Source organism: Zalophus californianus, chromosome 9 (assembly GCF_009762305.2).
Source record: "Zalophus californianus isolate mZalCal1 chromosome 9, mZalCal1.pri.v2, whole genome shotgun sequence".
In the NCBI taxonomy this organism is placed as follows: domain Eukaryota; kingdom Metazoa; phylum Chordata; class Mammalia; order Carnivora; family Otariidae; genus Zalophus; species Zalophus californianus.
This window is the reverse complement of record NC_045603.1, coordinates 108,648,995-108,661,307: the sequence shown is the minus strand read 5'-3', so window position 1 is coordinate 108,661,307 and position 12,313 is coordinate 108,648,995. Positions and strand designations below refer to the sequence as shown.

The 12,313-nt window shown below is 38.6% G+C and overlaps 1 protein-coding gene across 9 annotated transcripts in view; it reads right to left on the bottom strand.

The window, feature by feature from the left end:
• Positions 1-12,313, bottom strand: part of PARD3 (par-3 family cell polarity regulator) — a 646,927-nt gene that overhangs the window by 342,849 nt on the left and 291,765 nt on the right. For all 9 annotated transcript variants that reach the window (XM_027592712.2, XM_027592716.2, XM_027592715.2 and 6 more), the window contains exon 4: positions 2,741-2,919. In XM_027592712.2, coding sequence (XP_027448513.2) covers positions 2,741-2,919 — 179 coding nt within the window. The remainder of the gene's footprint in view (positions 1-2,740; positions 2,920-12,313) is intronic.

Genomic DNA, 12,313 nt, shown 5'->3' with positions numbered 1-12,313 from the left:
CAGAATCATGACCTGAGCCAAAGGCAGTTGCTTAACCAACTGAACCACCCAGGCGCCCATGAATAACTTTTTTTTTTTAAAGATTTTATTTATTTATTTATTTGACAGAGAGAGCAAGAGAGGGAACACAAGCAGGGGAGTGGGAGAGGGAGAAGAAGGCTTCCCACTGAGCAAGGAGTCTGATGCCGGGCTTGATCCCAGGACCCTGGGATCATGACCTGAGCCGAAGGCAGACGCTTAACAACTGAGCCACCCAGGTACCCCTGAATAACCATTTTTAAAACAAAGCTACATTCAAATTTGTCTTGCAACACTTATATTTATTATGTGAAAAAAATGAAAATAGTATAAATGTCCAACAAGAGAATGATAAAGTATATTTTACAATGAGATATTCTGCATCCATTAAAAATATTTTTCGGGGCGGTGCCTGGGTGGCTCAGCCAGTTAAGCGTCTGACTCTTGATTTTGGTTCAGATCATGATCTCAGGGGTTGTGAGATTGAGCCCCAAGTTGGGCTCCACACTGGGCATAGAGCCTGTTTAAGATTCCCTCTCTCTCTCCCCCTCTGCCCCCTGCCCCGATAAATATATATTTCCAATAAAATTCACACCAGGGGAAATCCCTATGATACGAAAAAAAAGTAGAAATAATAAGGATGCAAGTGTTGACACAGTATGACTCCAGCTGTGTGTGGGTACATATATGTGTGTGACAGTATGTGTATGTACATCTGTGTGTGTATTCCTTATTATCTTAACACTAGGTGTTGCTAAATTTTAGCATTATAAATAATTTAATTTTGTATTGCACTAGTTTCCCAAATTTGTTACAATGATAGATACATGTTACTTAAAACACTCAGTGAGGTTACTAATTGACAGTGTGTACCACAGGCCTCTGGCAGCGGCCCGCTCTGCCTCAGCTGGAAGGCCAAAGTCCATTTCCTAAATCTCCCCTACACGTAAGGATCTAGAGGAAAACAGCATTCTGCACATTTGCATACAAGAGCCTGACATTTAAATGACGGTTGTGAAAGAGGGAATTGTCCTGGGCTGTTGTGTTGTGAGGGGCAAGCCTGGTGATGGAGAGGATCAAGTTGGCTGAGGCATTTCTGGCTTCAGTCCTAGCTTCACAAGTGACAAGAGACAAGGTGAGCACAACTGGAGACAGGGCACTAGCATCAGATGGGCAGATACAGGGGGAAGGATCTCAGTTTACTTCTCTCCTGGGAAGATGTGCTCTACTGCATTATTCAGAAAGTCCTTGGAGGTCCAGCCTACAGCCTGCTCTTCAAGCTCCTCCAATGATTTTCTGAGATTCCAATTCTAAGTATTAAGTTTGTTTGTGTTTATGTTTAAAATAGCCACTGTGGTTCTGTTTTGTGCAACTGAAGCTGACTCACATACCCAGGATGTGGGAGGAATTAAAATGAAAACCCTGATTACCTCAATGACTTCTGACCCACTATCCTTAAACCATGTGAAAACCTTTTCAATTATGATTTTTTTAAACTGTCAACTCTACTTGTTTATACACTTCTAAATATCCATGTAAATTAAATCTATTCTGAACACAAATTAATTGTCATGAGGCTTATTCATAAACTGGATTCTGCTTCTTTGGATGGTTTACTTCATGATCAAGCATTCTAAAATTTCAAGCTAATCTCAATGAGAAGATACTCCAACTTGATTCCTCATCAAATACGTAATGAAATATTTCAGAAAAGTAAGCCTAACAGTTAAACTCTTAATCCAAAAAATCAGAGACTACAGCACACTGTTTTTTCCTGGTAGATTCTTCCTAGTTAAGGTACTCTAGATGCTCTATGTATTTTTTTCCTTAAATGAACTACTACAAAAGAGTGTTTGTAGAAATGCAACAAGTAAAAAAAAAAAAAATTAAAACAGGTACTTTCACATAAATGCAAAGGATAAATCAAATATTAAGCTATATTCACTTTAATATTAATATGTAATTAGTATAGTTCAACATACACATGGTGCTCAATTACTGTCTGCATTGAAAAAAATATTAATTCATTCAATACTGAGACTCTACAGATTCAGCAGTGAAAATGACAAACACAGCTTAAAGCTCATTGAGTAAAAGGTTAGAGGTATAACAGAATGGGATGATAAGGGCTCAAAAAAATAAAGTTTATTTTTTTAGACTAAATAAATTAGGTCATGGACTGAAATAAATTAGCTCAAAGAAGAAAATGTTATTAAGACTAGGCAGTATACTTCCTTTCTCTAGGAAGAAAAATTTGTCAATAGAATAGATTATGGATTCTACTTTCATCCTTAGAAGTCCATAATGCTATAACTTCTTTAATGTACCTCATGAACCAACAGGAATATCTGCCAATACATGTGAAAATATCTTTGCAAGTACATGCAAAAGGCTAATAAGGGGATTACCCCTGAAGGAAAACAGGTGACTAGGAGACAAAGTAGGAGATGGACTTTACATGTACACGTTTCATGTCAAAAGATTTCATTTTTAATCATAAATATATTATCTATTCAAAAAACGGATACATAAATAAATCTATTAGAATGAATTTTATCATAAAATGCAAGGGCAATATAAAATAAGAAGTCATCTAAACTTTGATGCAGGTGATACGCACACACACAAAGGGCCATAATGAAGATGGGCTAGAAGCAAAGGATCCAGTCAGCAGCTGACATTCATCATTGATACTAAGAAGACACAAAATAGAAATGGTTACCTTCCTGTCACAGGTTTTAGGGCTCCCAGCAGTGTTTTGCTTAAGGAAGCCAGCTGTTGTTGACCAGCGTGTGGGATTTTTCCGTGAAGGCTCTTCAGAAGAAAAATTATTATCACTAATGGAAGTTGAAAGGCCAATTAAAGCTGGGTCACTGCTTCGTCGGACATGAAGAGGCATATCTATAAATACAAAAAAACATTATATTTTTTAAAAGGTAACTAATGTCTGAAAACTACATGTTAGGATAAAGGTAGTGAAATCCAAAAGATTAGAGTAACACTTAGGTGACAGTGGGTTACCATTCTAAATAGAAATTCCATTAGTTCCTTTAAAACACTTTATGGCAAAAGAAATGTAGTATGCATGGGATAACCTGCTCTGGAGTCAGACTGCCCAGGCTCATATTTGTGCTTCACCAACTTAGTATCTGTCTGGTTCTGGGCAAGTCGCCTAACTAGACTCTGCTTCTAGTCTCTTCCTACGCAATAAAACCCTCCTTCTTCCATAAGGGTATCTTGAGGACAAAATGAGATGAAGTGCTTAAAACAGTACCTGACACTCCATGCATACTCAATATACAGGGGCACCTGGGGGGCGCAGCTGATTCAGCGTTGGACTCTTGGTTTCGGCTAAGGTCGTGATCTCAGGGTTGTGAGATCAAGCCCCACTCTGCTGAGCGAGGAGTCAGCTTGAGAGTCTCTCTCCCTCTGCCCCTCTTGCTCATGCATGCACTCTCTCTCTCAAATAAATAAATAAATCTTTTAAAAGATATATATCATACATATTCTAAAGTAGAAATAGTGATGTGAGCCATGGAACAAACTTTATCTAACTTTTAACCATGTCGGGATTAAAAATACACAATCTAAATTTCTTGGCTCATCTATTAAAGAATTCTGTTAAATAAGATAATTATCTTGTTCAAAGAAGTACTATCAGAAAATATAGAGCAAAAACACATTTCTCATCCTTAAGATAATGGAAATCTTGAAAGTAATATGCTAATATACAGGTATCTGGCATATACCCACATACACAATTACATGAAAGACAGTGTTTCAGCAACTGTATTCACTTAAGAGAGGGGTCTGTTTGCAACTGTGATAACACAATCATTAACAAACTCAGGTTAATATTTGTATCAATAGCACTGAGCACATCTTAGCAGATACAATCATTGATATAGCAGAGAAGGAACAGAACTATAAAACCAGAGATAACAAAAGCACAGGAGTCTGTAACACTGGGAATCAAAACCAAAAACTCCACTTACCAACTGAGCAAAATCACTCAAAAACATTAAATATAAGATGAAAAATTTAAATTATGTTAAAAACTAAATAAATAATGTTAGAGACAATCCGTTTTCAAAAACTAGAATGCAAGGTAAATATTTCTAAAAAGTCTCTAAAAAGGGTGCCTAGGTGGCTCAGTCGGTTAAGTGTCTGACTCTTGGTTTTTGGCTCAGGTCATGATCTCAGGGTCTTAAGACTAAGCCCCACGCGGGGCTCTGCGCTGCTTAAGATTCTCTCATTCCCTCTCCCTCTGCCCCTTCCCCCACCTCTCATCCTCTCAAATAAACAGTTTCTGACAAAACGCTTTAATGGTGGAATAAACTCATGATTTACTCTATGAAAAACATTTTTGGAACATTGATGAATTGATTAATCGTATGGCTATACAGATCCTAAAGGATGGATGCTCAACTAAAAACAGACTCTACATACTGAGGGTGATCTTTAAACCACTGTCAATCCAATAGTCTCCAAAATGTTAAAGCAAATTAGAAATGATCAGAGGAAACAGAAGCATATGAATAAAATATTGCTTTTAACATGTGCTTCTACATCATGAGGATTTGATAATAAGAAAGCCTGGGTAATATTACCAGAAAAAGATATGCTGAACATTTAATTTAATATTGTTAGTAGTTATCTTAATTTGCTGGGAGAAACACACACATGAAAATTATAGAGAAGAATAATTTCCAATTTTTAAGTTTAAGTAAAAAACTTGTGATGGCCCTTACTGCTTATACATTGCACCCAAAAACAAAACACACCAAGAACTATATAGTCATTCTCAAAACAAGTTCACAAAAATATACATCTAAGAATCTATGTGTATTAATACTACAATGCTCTTACTATAAAAAAAGACTTCCCTCCCAAATAACAAAACTGTTCCTAGATTCATCAAATCAAAAATGTTAGCAGAAAAGCAAAAACAGGAGGGGAAAGAATAAAACAGTTCTGACCAATTATAATACTGCTTCTTGGATATGAGTTCTGTTGCTTTCCAGTTACTGGGCTGTTGATTATTTAGTTGTTAAGGAACTCTACACACCTCAACTTCTGTGTGTGTGCACGCATGCCTGCACGTGAGCATGTATGTGTGCATCTGTGTGTAAATCTAAAAGCAGCACTACTCACAAGAGATGGTCTTTAAAAATGGAACAGAAGTAATGACCACAATAAAACAATCACATAAAAGTACATTTCCACCCCAAAATAAATTCAGGAACTATATAATTTCATTGAATTTGCTTAGACAAAAGAAAAGAGCTTCTTATGCTTGCTTTTGAAAATTTTTCCCAGAAGAAATAAATTGCATATAAGGATGAATCTTCTGATGGGACATGATCACTGTGTTAATCTATTAGTCTGAAACAGACAAAAATAATTAGCCTTCACCTCTTGTATCTGTAACTCATGAAACTGAAGGTGTGTGGGGGGAAGGGGGGGCTAGAAAGGAGATAAGGTGCAGCAAGGACTGCAGACCGTGCAGGCGGAGCCTTCTGGGTAGATGTGGGGCACTGCACTGGGGCAGCAAGTATAGGACCTGCAGTGTGACAGATGTCCCAGGAGAGGCGCTATCAGCCAGCCCTTCCTGTCAGTTCTTTGCACCTTACACTTTCCGTTTTCATTTTAGTGATGTCCATAAAAGGAAATAATATAGTCTGGATCTTTTGCTTGTACTACCTAGTAAGCAAGTACCCTGATGCAATTTCAAGGCCACATATTTACAATTCTATTCACAGTCACACGCAGGAAGGTGATTTGAGTCCCAGGCTAATGAGAAAACTCAATTTAAAAAAGTAAACAATGTGTTCTTGTAAACAATGTGTTCTTCATAAAAGAATGCCAAATGATACCATAATGATCTTGAAATCAAGGTTTTCTTGCAGTTCAATGCGCTAAAAGAACTGAATCCTAGTGCACACCAGCAGCATCACTAGGTCCAAATGCAAAGCCCCCGGGCCACACAGCATTGGTCTACATTCATGGTGCCTGTGATTCAGACTCAGCAACACACTGATGGTGTGAGATTTGCATTTGTATTGGTTTATAATTTCTTCTTGGTTTTATGGTTGCATGAAAACGATAAGGCATTTTTATCCAGTTTATACACATACCTAAGTAACCTTGGATTAGAACCACTGATTTAACTTGCAATGATGAGTCTTTTTTTTTTTTTTAATGAGACTCTACATTAATCACAACAGAGGAACATGTGACTCACCTCACAGATGAGTAAGCCGAGGCTCAGCGAGATGACAGGAGGAGCTCAGGAACAATTTCCTGGCGCCTGGGTCAGTGCTGACTCACTACCCAAATGATGAAATTAGTTCTATTAATCAGCAATTCATTGGAAAACAAATTCCATTTCTAGCTACTTGGAGATAAAAATGTGAGTCTCAATTTTGTAAAAGGAAAAATATTTGTTGTTTTCTAAGTAGAATTATATATACTGAGAAATCATACACTGATTTTTAACGAATAGCAACATATGATTTTGGAGACTTAAAGAAGTATTAATGTTAGTTATGCATATTAGATTGAAACAGCAGCCATCCCAATTTCAGAAGTGTTAAAGAAAGAAAAACCTCCAGGTTAAGTAGAAGTACAATGTATAAGATAATAAAGTACTCCCCAAAGGAGACCAGCCTAGACCAGTGCTTGTCAAATTTTGATCTCAGGACTCTTTAACTCTAAAATGTACTGAGGGCCTCAAAGAGCTTTTGTTTATGTGGGTATAGCTAGGGACGTTTACCATATTAGAAGTGGAAATGAAAACAATTTAAATATTTATTCCTTAATTCACTTTTAACTTAAAAATAATAAACCCATTTACATGTTAAACAACAGAATTTCAGAAAATTCTATTTTATAAAACAAAGTTTATTTAGTGGAAGAGTAGCATTGTTTTACATTTTGTTTGATAGATGACAGCTGGATTCTTATCCCTACTTCTGATTTCAATGTGCTGCAACATGACAAGCATACGAAGAAAAAAACAACTTCACAAATACTTAGCTGGAATAGTATTTTAATAATCTTTCCAAAACTGTAGATACTCTTCTTTGATACCACACCAAAACTTGACAAATGAGAGTTTCTCAAAGGTTAGCTGCAACATGGAATGTAAACTTCTCATTCTTTGTACATTAAAATCTATTTGTCTGTCTTACTTTGGATCTTTTACTCATCAAAAAATTCTGTAACATTAGCTATTTGGAACATATTATTGGCTTATATCACTCTTAAAAAGGTTGATATATTTCTTCATATCAGAAAATCACATATGTGAATATCACTACCCATTTCATGAGAAAAGTCATTAAATGGTGGGAGAACTTGTGTTTTCCAAAATCTAATTTTCACTAGAAGGCTTGCGTGTTTTCTTTGGCAATAAATACTGTCCGGTATTTGCCATGTAGTGACAGGCTCACTTCATTCATTTTCTAGAAACTCTGCTAGACATCAAAGTCTGAAGAACCACAGTTTTCTGTCCTTTTTCAAAAAAATAAAAAGAGAAAAAAGAAAGAAAAAAGAAAACACTGTGTTCCACTAAAAAAAGGGCTGGCTCAGGGCACCTGGGTGGCTCAGTCGTTAAGCGTCTGCCTTCCGCTCAGGTCATGATCCCAGGATCCTGGGATCGAGCCCTGCGTCGGGCTCCCTGTTCAGCGGGAAGCCCGTTTCTCCCTCTCCCACTCCCCTTGCTTGTGTTCCTGATCTCGCTATCTCTCTGTCAAATAAATAAATAAAATCTTAAAAAATAAAAATAAAAAAGAATATGCCTTAAAAAGGGGCTGGCTCCTCTTACAATGCCCACCACACATAGAAGTTTTTCTCAAGACAACCACTGATCTTCAATATGTACAAATACTTTATGCCTACCTACCATTTTAATCACACAAAAATTAAACTGGATACTCAAAGGCCAGTATTTAGTAAAAGCTATCATTTTTGCTGCTTTCCCAAGGAAAGCAGATGGAAATGGCTTGTGTTTTAAAGTGTGAGTGTGTTGGGTAAAAAATACATTTGGTGCCAATGTCCTGATCTGTGCCAAGGGGCCTGCATTTTACCCATCAGTGCCTGAGCACCACTGGTGCAGAAGATAACCCAGTGAAAAACACAACACATATTTTGGTAATACTCTGAAAAACAGTCTTGCCCTAACAGCCTCCTTGCAATGATCTGAGTGTTTCCCAAGATGCCTAGGACCACACATTAAGAACAGGACAGCGGGCAGCCTGGTATGTCCGTGCCCTCTTCAGGCCTCAGGCTCCTCAGCTATAAGACCAGAGGTGGCACTAATGGGGTCTGAAATTTTTTGATGCTAAAAAAATGTGTGATTCCTTATATGTTCATACACTATACCAGTGACCCCCTACCAAACCTCATCCGTTGAACTAGAAAAAATACATTAAGTGTTTCAGAGCAGTATCAAAAGCCATTGTCAGGGGCCTCTAAACAGGTTAAAGTATTACAAGCAACACAGGAGAAGGAAAATACCCGAGTTATAGGGAATGGTGTAGAAGCAGCCACAAACGGCATGTAGTCTTTTGACAAGTTGAACCGGACTTTAAAGGAGATCACTATAAACATCTGGCTTTATCAACAGAAATACAACTGCCGGTTCATCTGACAGGTTTCCCACCTTTCACAGTCCTGATAAAACATATGTTGTAAAAAGAATACAATTTTGTCTTCGCCTAAGAAGAATATAATCCAAATACAGCCTTTTCCTCCATGCTTTGCCCATGGGCTATTTCAGCATTCTAATGACCTGATGTAATCTGTGTTGTTTACAGTAATTAGAAATAACAGAAGCCTCTTGTTTAAGGTAATTTGGTCATTATTATTACAATTCCTCATCCTCAATTTTAGGAAAATCAATGCATTTTAAAAACAGGAGAATAAAACTTTCCCCGTAATCTTGTGATTTATTTAATATATAGATTTTCCAAGTACATCCTCTGAAATATTAAAAAGAAAATTCAAAGACGAGGATCTTCAATAATTAAGCTGCTGGATGGAACACAGGGGGACTGGTGCGATGTGACTAGGTCCAGGATTATAGTGGAGACCGTTTGATGTGTGCATTCCTTTGAAGAATGGATAAAACAGCAATAAACCCTCATCACAAGATTTCAAATTCTCTGTGTCACTAATGCACTGTAAATATCGTTTTGCCTCTCTAGGTAAGGTGCCTTTTAAATAAGTGGAAAATGGCAAACCTAATAATGAATTAGAGCAAATACTAAAAGGGCAGATATATACATTTTTAACTGTTAAATATCACACCCCTACCTACTCCTAATCAGCTTTCCCATTTGCTTCTCTTCTTTCATTCTTCTAGTGACTTCTAAATTATTTAACCACTCAAGGCAATGAATAAACCTTTTCCAAGAAGACAGGCATAAGCCGTCGAGGTATTTAATGAAATCTAAAAATAATATGCAGTTACATGTGTTCTATTAGAACTTACGATGCAAACAGAATAATTACTCTTGATGCAAAATGAAGACGGTCTCCCCGATCTTCAGGGCAATTACACATTTTCTAAAGACACGTCTCACAGTGAGAAGAACCAAGTTATTAACACATGTCATGGGGATAAAAACCTGTCACCAATATTGCAAAGTTGACCTTCCAATATATTTTGCCCTTTTTATAAAGGTGCTTCTCAGTATTTCACTGACTGAGGTGAAATCCTTGAAGAAATGTGTGGAAGGCAAGGCACAAAATAAGCTCTAAAAAACACTGAATAACTCACAAGGATATATCACCCTGCTATTAACTATCTGTTCATATATATATATATATGCAATAAATAAAGAATACTATAGCTGGAAGGTGCCCTAGAAACAAACTGAAATATTACATTCACAGATGAGTGTACTGCGGCCCAGGGAGGTAGTTTCAGGGCTGGTTCAAAGGTCACCCTGCTCCTGGGTGATCCAGCTGTACCTGGAGTACTTGTTAACTGACTCCCTGTTCTCTGCAATTTGGCTATAACCACACTGCTCTCTCGGGAGAACTGAGGCGTGTCAAATCCACAATATGCTTACACTTCACTAGAGAGAACAGGTGATTTTCAGGGGAGGTTGAGTTTAAAACACATTTCTGTAGATAACAGCATGTTTTCAATGGTCCCACTGAATCTTAGATACATATAAGAAGGGAAAAGAAAGTCAATGCTATACGAATGTTTCCAAAGAAAAACAAAGAATTTTTCTGAGGCACACTTGAATTCGTAACATCAGAATTCTCATTCAGAAACTGGTAATATAACCACTCTGATCAAAAACCCTCCAAATAGTCATAGGAGTACAAATGGGGAAATCTGAATAAAATAGGTGGGTCGTATCAATGTTAATATTGGGGTGATGTAATACTACAGTTCTTCAAAATCTTACCATTGAGGGAAATATACAAAGAATTTCTCTGTTTACTTCTTACAACTGCATGTGACTCTGCAATTATCCGAACTAAATAATAAATAAATAAATAAATAAGCAAGCAAGCAAGCAAGCCCTCCCAAGAGTTCAACAGAAAATCCCAGGAGAGATGGGATGGGTCTTACTGTCAAGGCCTGCAGCAATCAGGACTTCAGCAATCTTCCAAACACTATCTCCTATAATACTCTTCTCAGGGCCCAGGGCTCAGCCGCCACACACGCCCTGTGCGCCCCGTGGACCATCCACAGTGTCAGCTCCTCCAACAAGCTCCACAGTGCGACATCTCTGTGCCTCAGCAATGCCAATGACTTAAGACTGCCCAGCATCTGCTCTCCATCCCAACCACATCCCCCACTGTTCAGTACCCTAACTCCTCAAATCCATCATATCCAGCGTCGGTGTTCCAGCAGCAAACAGGTGGCTAATTCAGAAAGGGGTCATTGAGGAAAATCCAAAGGAAGGACTATTTACAAATATATGGCAGAATTAAGGAAAAACAGCAAGGGATCAAGTATCCATGAGGCTTTTACCACCCCAAGGCAAGGGGAGCTGTGGCTTTCACTGCAGGGACACAGCTCCCAGCCAAACACAGCTAGGCAGGGAAGGAGCCCTGGCATGAGGCCTGTCCACTCCCCTCCCGCACTCCATCAGTGCCCTGCAGGTGCACCCCCCGCCTGACCTAGGCACAAGCCAGACAGCATGGAGCCTGACTGATGCAACATGAGCAGCTGGCTCGTACCCCGTCAGCCAGTGTGGGCGGAGGAGCACAGGAAAGCTAGGTAGCCCGGGATGCTGGTGGAATTCCTCTGCCCACCTTCTCCCATTGCACTTTGTTTCCACCTCTAACAGCATCAGCCAGCTACTTAACCAGAGGATAAGCATGCACCCGACTCACTGTCACTGCCCTTCTGCCCCTCCCTCAACACACACATGCCCACACACACACCCAAAGCAGGAACTACAATTTTTTACAGTTGGTTAAAATACATCAGTCAGGAACAGAAAACTTCCCAATGGTTAAAGATGCAATCCAGGGGTTCCTTATTTGTCATCTCTGAGGGTAGGGAAGAATAGTGAGGATATGGAAGAAACAGGCATCAGAGGTTAAAAGCCTTTCACATTTACCTTTCTGCTTCCAGAAGGAGAGGGTAGGGCCTAGCCAGTGGTAAATAACCAGCAGCTTATAAAAATACGCACTGGCTACTGAATCCTGTATATGAAAACTAAGTGTCCCCAAATCCTTTGCTAAGGCAGTTACAGCTCAGGTAAAATGGTTACTTATGCCAGAATCCTGAGCACCTGCCAAGAGCCCATCGGGGAGTGTTCAGGCCAGCCCAAAGAGCAGTGAAAGCAAAGTTTCACAGGGTGATCTTTTCCCTTTTATCTAATTTTGGTGTCCCTTTTTTGTTTTGCTATGGCAGGTGTAATGTCTGGCTACTTCAATCAACAAACATGTGTGAGCATCTATGAGATACTACTATTCTAGAGATTCTAAAAAATAATGACTATGGAGCCAAGGGGTTTTTGAGAGTCACTTATTGTGGAAAAATCACTCCAAGTGAATCTCACTCTGAACATTCAAAAGGGAACAAATACTCTAACAGACCACCACCTGCCCAGTAATAAAAAGATGTTAGTAAGAGGAAGAAAGTAAAAGTAAGAAGAGTGATACATACAACACGGAGCCCAGATGAAAATAACCACGGGGGGGAGCAAACTATTTGAACTGCTGACACCAAAGGCTTTCTTTGGGAGAATATTGTGGAAAAAAAATTTTGGCTTCTTTTTGCACTTTCAGAAAAATACCTCAATGAGCAATGAGGGGA